Source organism: Perca flavescens, chromosome 18 (genome assembly GCF_004354835.1).
Source record: "Perca flavescens isolate YP-PL-M2 chromosome 18, PFLA_1.0, whole genome shotgun sequence".
In the NCBI taxonomy this organism is placed as follows: Eukaryota; Metazoa; Chordata; class Actinopteri; order Perciformes; family Percidae; genus Perca; species Perca flavescens.
Window position 1 is genome coordinate 20,249,460 of NC_041348.1, and position 15,161 is coordinate 20,264,620.

At 39.9% G+C, this 15,161-nt stretch overlaps 2 protein-coding genes across 5 annotated transcripts in view; one reads left to right on the forward strand and one right to left on the reverse strand.

The window, feature by feature from the left end:
• Positions 1 to 3,591, reverse strand: part of otofa (otoferlin a) — a 77,931-nt gene extending 74,340 nt beyond the window's left edge. Inside the window, exon 1 of the mRNA XM_028605119.1 lies at positions 3,513 to 3,591. Coding sequence (XP_028460920.1) covers positions 3,513 to 3,591 — 79 coding nt within the window. The remainder of the gene's footprint in view (positions 1 to 3,512) is intronic.
• Positions 3,592 to 9,868: 6,277 nt separating this feature from the next.
• The window catches only part of fndc1 (fibronectin type III domain containing 1), a 36,771-nt gene continuing 31,478 nt past the window's right edge, over positions 9,869 to 15,161 (forward strand). For 2 of the 4 annotated variants that reach the window (XM_028604874.1, XM_028604872.1), the window contains exon 1: positions 9,869 to 10,101. In XM_028604874.1, coding sequence (XP_028460675.1) covers positions 10,029 to 10,101 — 73 coding nt within the window. In that variant the 5' untranslated portion in view covers positions 9,869 to 10,028. The remainder of the gene's footprint in view (positions 10,102 to 15,161) is intronic. The other 2 variants (XM_028604871.1, XM_028604873.1) reach the window with 1 other exon arrangement.

The window sequence follows — 15,161 nt, forward strand, 5'->3', positions numbered from 1 at the left end:
TTTCTGGAATTTTCTTTGGGATTCTGTCTTTCACTGTTAGAGTGTACATATGATTAAAATTGTAGATTTTTGCATTCTTTGTAAGTGGGCAAACCTGCAAAATCAGCAAGGGGTCAAATACTTATTTCCCCCACTGTAGATTAAATAATGGGGCAATACTTGTATTTATTTGTATGATTTCATGTTAATTAATAACAGTAAGGGGCTTGGGCAAATTATGGGCCAGCTTGCTACAGTATTCATAGAAGTCCCCCACATGTTATTGTCACATACAGTATCACTATTTAAAATCAGTGAAAAAAAAAAAAAAAAAATATATATATATATATATATATATATATATATATATATATATATATATATATATATATATATATATATATATATATATATATATTAGCCTTTCCTGGCGCAAATACGGTATATCACAGATGGTTGAGATCATCTCTAATATTTGGGCCTGTTTTACACTCTTTGACCAATAGGTGGTTTCGTGTGCACCCGACGCCTCGAGAGACTAATCCTTTTGGTAGCCAATTTGCTGGAAAGCTTTAATGCTTCATAAAGCTTATCTTGCCATCATTACCATAAACAGCTGATAGGAGAGTGATATGTAGACAGAATGTGGCCCTGTATGATTAAGAATCTACTGTTGGGATCCTCAATCACATCATCAATCTGCAGTGGAAAGGGTCACATTCTGTGACGTCTTAATTTAGTCAATGTATACGGACCAAATGATAACAATGTCTATATGTATAACAATTTTTTTTTAAGAATTTCAAAAGGAGAGTGATGTGACTTACATTCACCAGGTGACCAGAAAACAGACACCAAATGAATGATAATGTTGCTCCTTAACTGTTGGATGTTGGATGCTAACACGTTCATCAAATCAACTTAAAAGATGATGATATGTCATTGTTGTGTTCACGTGTTTCTGCTGCTTCCAAGTGGGGCCAAAATCAACTACACCGTATGCTGGGACCCATCAGATTCTGTGACCTGGTCAGAAATTTTACCTATATTGCCACTATTAACTAGCCTAGAAATCTAGACGCACTCTAGCGGCAGCAAATGTAATTTGCAGCCAGGGTCAGTCTAGCAACTCTCCATTGGCTTGTGAGCTGGAATAACCAAATTCTGGTCAGGCCAATCACGTCGTGTATAGAGTCGGTGGGCGGGATTAACATAGGGACGGTAGAGTTACGACGGTTCCGCATGAATTCACTGCTACTTGAAAACAAATAAGATGGCTGCTGCTGCTGGCGAACAGCGGCCTTTCAAATTGGCTTTGGCCGTGATTCTGGAAGAATCTTGATGTGGGTCTGACTTGTCAGTCTAACTGTCTGTAACTGTAACGATTTTATCATACTTTATGTCACACTTTATTTTGATAGCTCTTGCCGAACAATATTGTAACCTGAGTATTTAAATGGTCTCATGCATTTTGAGCTGTAATTTCAGTGTTTCTGGAGGATGAAAAATACCAAACTGTGGACCAACAAAGGCTATTGCAGCTATTAAAATCTGTGACAATTTTTCTGGTAAACAGCTATCAACATGTGTGACCCTGTCTAAATACTATGGGGGCACGATTTTGTCAATAACTAATAAAGTAGGCTATGATAACGTATGTTTACAATGCATTCACACCTTTACAATACAGCTGAAATTCCTATTCAGGTCAAAGAATCTGATGGGTCACAGAATACGGTGTAACACGGTTTAACTCAGCAGGTCTGGTATTTACAAACCTTTTATGGTAACTACTGTTTGCAAAGATGCATAAGTACGTCTGCTTTTTCTTTTAAAATATAGTACAGCATTCTACTTAAGTGAAAATCAGTGAAAGCCACTTGTGTCTTGAATTGGACAGGATTTGAATTAGCATTGACTGAATGAAGTAGGGAAGAAATTGGGGTAAAAAAGACTAACACACATTGTTACGTAGGTTAACAATTTAGCAAACAGATGAATGGCAGCTTCTGTGCTGCCAGTTGGCCCATGGGGGGAAGAGCAGACAATCCAATCCTTGACTTGGTTGACACGGTTCATGTAATATCAAGACCATGGTGAATTCACTGCAGCAACACTGAAAGCCATCTTCTCTCCAGCGCACACAAAGTCATGCACACCTACAATCACAGAGCAGTGGAGAGTGAAAGAAGGGGTGGTGGTGGTCTTGTAACATCCGACCCAATACTGATGCTGACAGCAGGAGTCTAATCAGAGATCAGCTGGGATTGAACCTGTCATCTGTCAGAGAGTGGACTGATCACTGTCCAAGGTGCTGAAACACACATGCCTCTCTCTTCCTGTCTCTCTCACACGCAAAGTAATGTATGATGTTGATGAATGAATCCACTGAACTCACTCCAAATGTCCCTCCAATCCTGCAGTGATCCCTGTTCCCTTTGAACAGCAGGACAGGCAGGGCAGGTCAGGTGTTAAGATATTACCCTGGAGGAGCTATAAAACGCCAAAGGACTAGTGGATTGGCAATTACCCCGATGATATGATGAATGGCAAATGGATAACATTTAGTGCTTTTCTTAGTGATCACTTAAAAGGCTTTAAAATACAAGCCAGCAGTCACCCATTCATACGTTGATGGTAGAGACTACCATGCAAGTCACCACCTGCTCATCAGGAGGGGAGCAATTTAAGGGTTCAGTACCCTGCCTAAGGACACTTTGACATGTAGACTGCAGGATCAGTGCAAGGAGACCCCACACCTCCAACATACTCTTCCGTAATCAATGCCATCAGCTTAATCAATTGTAACCATACTGGTCTCTCGCCCTTATTGCTTTATGAGTAAAACGACCCATCAAGTGATGACACATGAGGATTTACTGTAATGTCACTATATTCCCTGGGATGTACACATAGCTTTTCTCTTTTTGTGGCTATAATGAATAATTCATATTTTAATTATTTATATTTAAACTAAGAGAAGTCTATTTCCTGACAGCTGGAAAAAAAACATATAAGAGCTGTGATGTTACATTATTAACCATCAATGACTAACACCCTATTTCAAATACTGTTTGTTTCTGTAGCACTTTAAAATATGTGAGAATGCATTATAGAGCACACACATTATATGAATATGATGGAGTAGGCTATTCCAAATGCTTAAATAACAAGTGCGAAATGATAAAAAATAAACTCCCAATAAGGGTTGGATTTTTGTGTGGTATCCTTTTAATTCGCATAGGTTAATGATTTAGTTTTTAGGATTGCTGTACTCTCTTTCTCTCTTTCATTTAAACAATATCAGTCCAGTTTCCATCTTTGGATAAAAAGCGCATTGATAGGACTACATCGGAGCGTGGTGCGTCTCTGGTGACCACCGATCCAGGAGAGGTTTCCCCAACTTTTTACGCAACCGCGACCTCTGATTATATCCCACTACGTCGTATAACAGAAATTAAATCAGGGCACACCACACAGGGGGATACAGTTTCACAACATGCAGGCTACAACACAGAAACGTTGTGTCCTACCTCTGAATATAACTTTGGCGATCCTGTCACCTTTTCCCCGAAGGTGAACGACCGTCTTCAGGTGAACCATTAGAGCCATCATTAGTCCACACTGGCCAGGGGAGTTATTTTACTCCACACGGATGAAACTTGAACCGGTTTGGTGCAATCTGTGTTTAATAATCTTTAGGTGAGCTTCTCCTTGCGTCTGGACACAAACATCGTTTTCCATACGGGCAGTATGGAACAAACAGAAAGGAAAATAGTGAGTCAATGATATGCTCCAGTTAACATTTCCTCTCGCTCCGTGCTCCGTGGGTGCTGGGTCTGTCGCGCATCTCCGGGCTGGCACTTGGTTTTACTCTGCTCGTTGGGCAGGAAGGGCGGGGGGTTGCTTCAGCTTCCGCGTGAGGATGGTGGATGCTCTAATTGGAAAAGATCAGTCCAGCTCTCTGATTTTAGGGAAATTCACTGCTTCTCTTTTTCAGGGAGTAAAAATCTTCTATAGTCATGAGCCTACATTATCTATATATATATATATATATATATATATATATATATATATATATATATATATATATATAAAATCTTTACTGCAGACTGCCTGGCCATTTAAAAAAATACTCTTAAATGTATGCAGATATTGCAGTATAGTAAGGATAGACTATTCCAACAAGTCAGAGTTTGTAATTCTCATCTTCTTATAGAATAGGGATTTTAATGTTGTATGTTACTAAATACAGAGTTTGAATGACCTTTTAGTGCATGTCATGTAAATCATGGTGGCTCCATGTAATACTGTACAGACTATTTACAATGACCTTTAGATTCTTTAGAGGTTTATAAAACTTACTGTATTACAGGATTAAGTCTTCTTCTTTAGGACAGATGCTGAGTAAAATACAGTTACCAGGCAACTTCTCTTACCATGGCTAAATAAAGATGGATAAATAAAGGTCAGTGGTCAAAATGCACTTTGTCAGTTGGTCCCTGTCAAATTTTGGAATCTGGAATAATATCTATAACAGATATATATATATATATAAATATCTGTTTAGCAACCCAGTTTTACCTGCAGGCTGTAATCTATATCTTTTACAAGGAAAGACCAGTAGGTAGGCAGCTGTGCTAAGAATTTCTAAAACAGAGACCAGGTACCTGCCAGGGTCCTGAGGGGGTTTTCCAGCAGGAAAATGAAGATTAATTCCCTGGTTCACCAGATGTTGGTACAATGAGGAAAATGTAAAAGCCAACACCCTCTCAAAGCACTATTGCATGGGTATTTTTTTGTTTCATGAGTAGGAGTACTTAACATAAAATATTTGAGAACACCTGACCTATAGCCTTTTTGAAAATGTTCAGCTAAAAAAAAAACTATGCACGCAAATCTTCAGGTAATACTGAATTTTCCCTCATCGCAGATAAGTAACAAACTAAACTGTGCTGGGAGTACCACAGTTGCACTGATGGCAGCAGGAACACTTTGACAGCACTGTGATGTTTCCCATGTATATTCAGCAACTGTGTCGCTGTTGTTTCTATTATTTTGCCCTCCCTTATTGATGTAAATGTGGTAAACAAAATGAGAGAAACTAACAGCACAGTATAACACACAATACAGCTCAACAGTACCCCAAACTACATCCTCCAAAATGATCATATAAAAATCATACAGTGGAATCGACTCTCTAAAACAGTTTCTCTTAAAACAAAAACGAAACATTATAACCTCCATAAAGGTATTATTTATTGCAAGACTGTTGTATTAGACTGCAGTAGTTTTAGCTGATGTACCGAATAAACTGGCAACAGTGTAAATCTAAGGAGTGTTAAGGAGTAGTTTTCCCTCAGAGCTTTATGTTTCTGTTCACTGCACTATTTTTAGTTACTGTCTAAGACAGTTACAGTAGATGTTTTTTTTTTTCCCTTTCTTGTGACTCTCCCAGAAAATATGGGAAACATACAAGACAATGGTGGCATGAAAGAACTGGTTAAGTAATGCATCATCTCTGTATATGAGCTAGTAGTAGCATGTATGAGTAGCATGTAACAGCCTAATGTAGCACGTTTGGTATACACAAATGACGACAGAAAGTAAAACTGATGACAGAACTGGAACACGACACTCCATTCATATAAACTCAGCAGGACATGCAGTCTAACTTGATACAGTATATCATCAAAGATGGCCAATTCATCACAAGCATCCTGTCACCTCACTCAGGGACGTTATGTCAGGAGTGGACCTGACATAAAACCTCAGGCATGCACATAACAAGATACTCAGTGTACTGAGCTAGCTGAAGTTGCCTGTGGAGAAATCCAACCCCTCTCTCTCCCCCTCTGTCTGTGTGTGTGTGTGTGTGTGTGTGTGTGTGTGTGTGTGTGTGTCACAAACCGACTCAATGCATGTGACAAAAGAGGGGAGACCAAACAGGTTAAGATGCCAATAAAGTGTTTATTGCAACATAAAAAACTACTATTAACAAAAGAATCCAAACAGATGTGGAATCAGTGTTATCAGTTGTGTAAGCAGTGTATGTTTGAGTGAAAGATATATAAGCAAATGACAACTGCAACAAAAGAAACAAACCAAACCCAAACCAGGAGATGTGGAACCTAGGAGCAGGAGAATGAAGAGACAGAACAATCAAACATGACTTGTATAAATAGTCTTGGTTGAGGCCTACCCAGGTGTCCACCAATCAAGTAATGAGCCCTCCCAAACTGCCAGCTCAGCCAATCAAGCCAAAGAAGCCAACAGCAGGCAGAAAAGGGAGGGTTTGTAACATCACCCTCCATAAGAACGGGGTTCCTCTAAGAACCACGTCAATCGTAAACACTAAGCCTATCTCCTATACGGTCTTTACACAATAATCATCAATACACTTTGGTTATGTTTGAAGACAAATTAACCACAAAAGGTCAAGACATTAGCCATAGTCCCATGTACTCATTCTGGTTACTTCCCCCAAAACAGTCCATCTGTTTCCAAGATACAGCAACCCTGGATACTACAGGAGCAATTTAAGGCAAAGAAAAACAGGAATAGGGGATAACTCAGAAAATAGAACAATTATGAACATGAAACTAAGGATCTAGGGGTGCGCGAGACAGAGCGCATGCGATAACATTGGTCAAACCCTTTTATATGACCAATATCCAAATCATACGGCTGCAAAAACGACCGCCTCAGTCTCTGGCTGGGATATCCTCCCTGGTCATATCCCCCATATCCCACAGCAGAACCTTGCGTCCCCCTTCTGCGACCTCTTTGGCAGCCACCGGTGGACATCTCCTGCCGTGTCAAAGTTTTCTTCACCTCCACCGTGTTCCCATTGATGATGTGGTACCTTGTCAGCACCGCTTTGGCGGCTGAGTCTGTGTCCTTGAAGAAGACAAAACCAAAGCCCCTCTTCCTGCCGGTCTGCTTGTCAGAGATGATCACAGTAGTGATGGGACAACCGACTCTTTTACGAGAGTCGGTTCAACCGGACGGTCGTTGGTTGGCCTACCGAGTTAATAGATTCGGTCACCGAGGGGGTGATCGCGTTTAACTTTTCATATCTATCAAGATAACATTACGTGTATTTGTATGTGATATAGGCCTAATACCTTCCCCTTGGTAATGTAGCATATGAATTTCCATGAACACAATTCTAAAATGCACGAGACATAAAGGCTTCTGCTATCGGTTGATAACTCAAACTTGCCGAGAACCTAGACACCCGTTTGATTACATGACTCATGCATTAGCCACAGTTACGTTCTTGTTCAGTAGTCTGGTGCACAGTCTACTGGTGACAGCCTACCTATCACGTAACAAACATTTAACTTAACATAACTACTAAGATAACATGACGTGCATTTGTATGTGATATCCATCAATAATGTAATCTATTAATTTCTATGTACACAATCCCCTAGGATGCACGAGAAATAAAGGCTTCTGCTATCGGTTGATAACTCAAACTTGCCGAGAACCTAGACACCCGTTTGAATATAGACTCATGCAGTAGCCTACCCTCGGTTACGGTCCTTACGGTCTCGTTCAGTAGCCTGGTGCGAGGTCTCCTTGTGACAGCCTAGCCTAGCTACCACGTAGCAACATTCACTTCTCTAACATTTAACTTAACATAACTACCAAGATAACATTTGTGTATTTGTATGTGATGTACTGTACTTCCCCATCGATAATGTGTGAATTGCCGTGAACACAATCCTCTAAGATGCACCAGAAACAAGGCTCGGTTAATAACTCAAACTTGCCGAGAACTAAGACACCGCTCGATTACATTAGAGTCGAGTGGGCCGGCCGGTTGCACGGTTACATTAGAGTCGAGCGGGCCGGCCGGTTGCACGGTTACATTAGAGTCGAGCGGCCGGCCGGTTGCACGGTTACATTAGAGTCGAGCACGGTTACATTAGAGTCGATCGGGCCGGCCGGTTGCACGGTTACATTAGAGTCGAGCGGGCCGGCCGGTTGCACGGTTACATTAGAGTCGAGCACGGTTACATTAGAGTCGAGCGGGCCGGCCGGTTGCACGGTTACATTAGAGTCGAGCGGCCGGCCAGTTGCACGGTTACATTAGAGTCGAGCACGGTTACATTAGAGTTGATCGGGCCTGCTGGTTGCACGGTTACATTAGAGTCGAGCTATATATATATATGTGTGTGTGTGTGTGTGTGTGTGTGAGAGAGAGAGAGAGAGAGAGAGAGAGACAGACAGACAGAGACAGAGAGACAGAGAGAGAGAAAGAGAGAAAGAGAGCAACAGTTTATGATGTTAAGGTTTGAGGACAGAGACAACATAAAAAATGACAAACTACTAATCCTGTTTCCTGGGGGCCGTGAAGATGACCACTGAGACATCTGGCCCCCTTTTATCAGTAACAAATACAGAAAAACAGCCTGAGGAGATGTCACACAGTTACTGTGTGGTGAAAACCTGGTTATTATTTACTGTAAGCCCTAATTTCCTGTCTGACTTCATCAGAGTATGGCTTTAGAGCCAATCATCAATTAATTAATGAAAACTGTAAGTGATGGTTGAAATTGTCTTTCCCCAGTGTAGATAAAAGCTCTGGCCAACAGAGGGAGATCTTGCTCCACAGTAAAACTACCTTCAAACAAGTGAAGAAAGAAAGAAAGAAAGAAAGAAAGAAAGAAAGAAAGAAAGAAAGAAAGATAGATAGATAGATAGATAGATAATTCATTATGAAAATGAGTTCAAGTTCCAATTATTTCAGTGTGAATGAGAAAATGATAGATTAACCTCTGGGCTGAAGACAATGTGAAAGGAGAATGGATTCAGTAATTGTCATTAGTTTTGTGGGACATTTGCTGTTACAGCAAACATGTTAGGAGGTTTTACAGCAAATCCAGAGAATCTGTATCTGGGAAACATGAAGAGCTCTAACATGCAAATAGCGCTGCAAAGGTCTTGCCAACTTTAGTGTGATAGTAACCAATTAAATGCTGTCGAATTTTTGATGTTCTACATCATTTAATCACAATACTTTACAGAATTACAATGGATATAAAACCATGTACAATGACACGTTTATCCTTAACAAAAGCAGAACCTCATGATCATTATCTATGCAATGTGTGAATTGTTCTTAGCCTCAATCAACCGAAAACAAACAAGTAATAGACAAATTGACTATAGTGGGAATATACTAATATTCAGTCATTTTAACTTTAACATTTAACTACACACAGAGCATTTTAGATAAAACGCCAACTCTACTGGAAAACATCAGTTCTAAATAAAACCTTACCTGTATTGCATACAGGTTAAACTATATTTAATAACATGGCTTGCTGCTCCATCTAGTGGTTAAATTATTTCATTGGAAAATGGATGTAACTGCACACACAAATGATCATTTATTGAAGTATTGGCCCATAGTCACACCTGGTGAAGTGACAGTGTCAAGGAAATGATGCTTAGGTGATTCAGGTCTGCTGTCATGTTCTAAACCTCTAATTATTCTGCCACTAATCAGTCGCTTACACCCTGCAGTCTTTTTTCTCTCCCTCCACCTGCTACCAGACCTTCAGTTTTGGATGAAATCAGTGGTGTTCCCTGAAGAGGGAGACATTTTATCAATTTTATTATATTATGTTATCCAAAATGAAAAGATACCCTGCAGAAGCCTGCAGGCACTTTTAAAGAACTAAGACATAGGCTATATTGTTGAGGAATAAAAAACTTTCATTTGAATAAATTAAAATGATGAGAACATATTAGTCTTTATATATATATAGACAGCACTCAGTTTATAAATGCGTTTTTTTAAAGTCAACTCCACAGTGCTTAATTACTTCTTTCAAATCAGAATCGACTGCATATGGATGTGAGATTCATCATTGGTTTTTGAAAGTGTTTTATTGACATAAAGAAGCCGAGAATTAATGGTGAAAAGCAGCAGTCCCATCGGAAGAGGGGAGGGGAGACGTGGTGCTGGTGTGTCCCAGCCCTCTGCATCCAGCTGGTGCGTCGCTTCGCAGCAGTAGCGCGCCACACTCACCATGGCTGTAGCCGCAAGCAGGACGCTCTTGGCGCTATTTGTTACGTTTTGCGCACCAGGATGCGGATGGACAGGTAAAAGATTTGTTTACTTTTTTCCTGAGCAGGTGCACGTTTTAATGTGTTATTTAGTTTGATCATTGCTGCTGCACTGTTGCTTTCTTCTCTTGTGGTCTATTGGATCAAATTTGATCTATGAGGCAGTGGTTGTTTGAGTTTGACCAGCTTATTGCGGTAATTTTTCATGAAACCGAGAGAGATTAGTTGTAGCCATTTAGAATGCATTAGGATATTTAATTTAGAGTGTATGGCTTGATTTATCATTTACAGATGTGACAGATAGCCTAGTTTAAGAGCAATTATAGCAAAAACAGACTTTGACAGTATTTTTACTGTTGTTACTTTATGAGGGGAAAATATGATGCTGGCCTCTTAGCATCAGTCATGGAACAAGTCCTTACCTCATATAGTAGGTCCATGCTGCAGGAGCTGTGATCAACCATTAGAAGATGATAAATACTAGGCTGCATCATTGTGCTTTCTTCTGAAAGCTATTATGCCAAATGGGTGACTAATCTGGCTGATGGTGGGGATAAATGGCCTTCCTGTAAAACTCAGGAGAATAAAAGTGGTGGGTTTTCTTTCTGTCACACTTTCTCTGGGCAGAGTTGCTTTGAATATGAATCATCGCTATTAAACAGAAATGGGTGAAATACTTCTTATAGAAAAATTATTAAAAGCGTACTTAATGTATTTTTTATTTGAACATGTATTAGATTTTTTATTCATGTCAGCATAGTGATATATCAAATGGATGTAACATTTTTGACAGGCACAGGGACCGCAGCACTTAAGTTTCTTAAATACTGTTTGTAAAATAAATCTTGAGGGAAATAAGTCCACATCCTCCAGATGGTCAAAATATCCCACATATCAAAACTGCCATAGAGCCTGAGGAGTTTTGGAGGGCAGTAAGCTAAACCTTTTGGCTGAGTTTAAATTAAAGGCCACGTTACAGCCAGCCTTTTTTTTTCTTCTCCCCTTTTCTCCAACACACTCAGTCCATTTATATTGTCAGTTGATCTGTAAGTTTCTATATGCCTCCTTCTTGACTGTTAGCACTTAGTGCATGAGGTCATTGCTTTCTCTGAATATAGGCAGCTGCTATTTGTTGTGGTCTTTTCCTCTGAGTCGTTTTCTTTTCCATCTTTTAGGAAGTATTTTCAGAGCACTTTTTCTGCAACACCCTGCTACACATTCATCCACTTATATAATGTATAAGTGTATGATGTACACCTGGGAGCTACTTACTGTAATACAACCACAGTTCACTGCTCCGCTGGAGCAGCTTGGAGTTAAATGTCTTCCTCTCAGGCATTTTGACAGTAGTTGTTAAGGGAGAGGAGAGTGTTACTTATTAACTTTCTCCATTCACATGTCATCAGCTTGTCAATCTAAAATTCTACACAACAGTAGATGAAATTGGGGACTTGGGGATATCTGGGCACCTAGGCGGGAGCTGTGCAAATAGAGAGAACAGAAACATTGTATTTGGACCATAAATAACTTCTTCTATGCAGCCACAGTCCATCAACGTCTGGAAAGTGTTGAGTGTAGAGAGTAATTGGGACAGAGAGTGAGGGGAAAGAGGGAATCATGTCTTTGCAGGCCAGTGGAATTTAATTTCTGTGCTCCACTTACAGTAATATGCTAGGATTCTGCAGGAGCACCCCGTAAAATATCTCACCGAAAACTTAAAGAACTTTTCTTTTTTTTACTTTGCATTGGGAAATATGACAGCCAGAGAGGCAGCGCAGATCCAAATATCTCTAAAATTTTCCACAATACTGGGTATGTTTGATCACCTGTTCCACCCGGCCCCTCCCCCCACCTGAAACTTGGCTGCCTGTCAAACCTGCCAGCGATGGCATGTCTGGTGTCATGTCATCTCGAGGCGCCGTTCCAGTTGTTTAAACAAGTACCACCTGGGTTGTGAGCACACCTGTCACAGCAGTAGATGTCAGCATAGTAAGTGTGTTGCATGAAGATATAGCAAAAACTAAGTCCAAGATGTCAGTCTTGTGTGGTATATTTGAATAATTTTGGAAGTACTTTGGTTCGAGCTTGTGGCCATCAATATTGAAATGCAAAGCACGTTTTTAAGACTGCAATTGTACTGGCCAGCTACTGTTGGTAAATGTCACATATGTATGCATGTAACTCTCCCAAGTTAAACAATTACTCACTTCAGGCTGTTGCTTTAAATAAAATATGTTCTCAGTCACATTTCCCTTTTAAATAAGGCTTAATTTCCAATAATAAAATGACAGAATCTAATCTGACAGTCAGGTGATTGATTGTGCCTATGGTCATGGTCTCAGTCTGGTGTGTTGGCTTTATGACAAAGTTGATTACTGGGAAGAGTTTAATGAAGGACAGAGGTCAGAGTGATAATAATAAGGGTGACAGAGGTGAAACCAAGAATTCTGTAGCCCCTGGCAAGATTTCACACCAACCTCTCTATATGAATTAACGTTCTTTTTTTTCTTCAAAGTTAGATGAGAAAATCAGAGACTGTCCTCCCTAGAAAAACGCCCCATCAGTCGTTTGTTCAAAGTAAACAGCGTGTTTTGTTTTACTTTACAGAATAAACGGAACTACGTCAAGCTCTGCGTAACATGCCTAACCGTAAGCAAAGTAACATAACAAATTTACTGGTCTTAACCCTAATCACAATCTTTTTCTAAAATTAACCAAACTGCTTTCACAATGTTATTGACGTGTTTAAAAACGCAACCGTTATGTTCTCTAGTTTAGATATAACGATGGAAACATTCTTGTGGGTCGTATTTCCTGCCACTGCTAGGGACACTAATTTATGAGACACACTTTTGGGTCGTATTAGAGCATAGAAAAAAATGACCTTGATGGTTGTATGGTTTGGAGGACTTGATACCCGTCTCATAACACACCAAACAGCTACAGCCAGACAATCCTTAGTTTAGCATAAACACCGAAAACTGCGGAAATTCACTCTCCAGTTTTTCAGATATCTGTCTATGAAAAATTGGACTCCACCCCAATACAATAAAGGTGAATGGGATTTTTTTTGTGGGGCTAAAAACACAGACACAAAATACATTTTAAAAAAGCAACAGCAACATCTATGTCCAGAATCAGTTACTCATGATAATCTACAGAGCATACTCTCAACATGGGACTGCTTCTTTAGTATAAAGTGAGGTCTGTGAATTGTCCATTGTAACATTTAGTTACAGTAACACTTTTTGGTAAAGATATATTGCTGTGAGCACCACAAGAATGAATTCAATTTGACTTTGTCTGTGTGGCATCAGAAATCTCATAAACAGATATTTCAAAAACCAAAACTATCTGCATGATTTACGAGTGGTAATTGAGAATTATCTATTTCGTAATTTGGGTAAACCAGCCCTTTAAACCAATGTCATGCGTGGTTGATGGCTTTCATGGCTCTAATCTAACTGATAAGACTTAAGTTAAAGCTTGTTTTTTGCTCAGTCTAACAGCAACTTACAATATAATATAAGACATAAGATAAATAGACTAATAAAATAAGACTTTGTTGATACCAGGGGGTAAATCCACATGGTGTGCATATATATCCCTAATACTAACAACAAAAATCAACAAGGCCCTGCCAAGAAACACTGCAAGACATCGTTCAGGTTTCATTCATGTCTGTCAAATGCTTGTTCTGCTGCAATGATATAAAAAACAATCTCAAAAATAGGAAAGTGTAACATTTTACATCAATTGTCTCTAGCACCTACAGTTATCGAAGAGAAAAGACACCTCAGTCAGTTCAAAAGTCTTTGTTGTTGCCATGATAGCAAATTATTATTAGAATCTAAACATGTACTGTTGTATAGGACTTCAGTCTAAAGAACTTACAGAACAGATAATCTTAGTTTGACACTGCAACACTAGCTTGTTAATCCCTCCACACATACCTCCTTCCCCACACACACACCTTCACTGAGGATCCTGGTTATTGATGGGAGTTTGTGGAAGAGGACAGTTATTAGGGGTTAATGGCAAACTTATTAGGGGTGAGCGGGCGGTCAGAGTTTGTGATTTTGTGTGCAAGGTGAGAAGGTGCTCTTGTAAAAGTGGAGCACATTGCAGGTGCATGAGCACAAGTATTTTCTAGAACAGTTTTACAAGAGTCCTTGACCTCAGGGCTTACCTGCATATGCTTCTTGTACCACATGTGTACCACACTACACATACGTGTGTGTGTGTGTGTGTGTGTGTGTGTGTGTGTTCTGTCTCACGCTCTCTTACACACACACACACACACACACACAGTTATTCTAAAAAGACAGTGACATAATGACCCTCAGGCCCTGCCCTCATTCTTAACATACTTAATACTTTCCACTGTCTAACTCAATCTCACTCTAACTGCCTGCCTGTCTTTTAAATGTTATATTATTGCCCTGGTGTCCCATGGCAACGCCCTTACAGCCTCCCTCCGTAAGATTATGATGTTACAACCACTCACTTGCTTAACTGCTTCTCAAACTGTTTATTCTTGAATGGCAATCATGCATACTGTGCTCGAAGGAGTCTTGATTTAATCAGAAATATCTGGTTTGCCCTTGGATCATACATTTCCAAAGAGGCCAAATCTCAGAATGATGTCTGGACAGAGGAGCAGATCCCTTCCTACGTAATACATGGCCTTATTAGAAACAGGGTTGGAGTTATTGAAATGCATCTAGACTTGTGTCAATGGAGTCTGCCACAAACAGCTGATAAAATTGACTCCATTGTGACCCTACATTAATGAGGATATAAAAAGGAGATATTGTGTTTTGTTTCTGGAAAGCACTCACACTTTTTCATCCAACCAGGCACATAAAGTCTGTATCCGAGGGTCTGTGTTGTCTAGAGTCCCTAAAAACAGCAAGGAGACGTTGTTTCAGCATGTAATTAAACAGTTAAGCAGAGACAACATTGTAGACCTCCAAAGAGCTGCGACCAACTGCAAACTGCAGCACATGAGGACTGACCGGCAATTATTTCTAAATGTGAAAAATGAAAGTGCAGATCCAGCTGGGTGCACACGCCTGCAGACAACAAGAATTCAT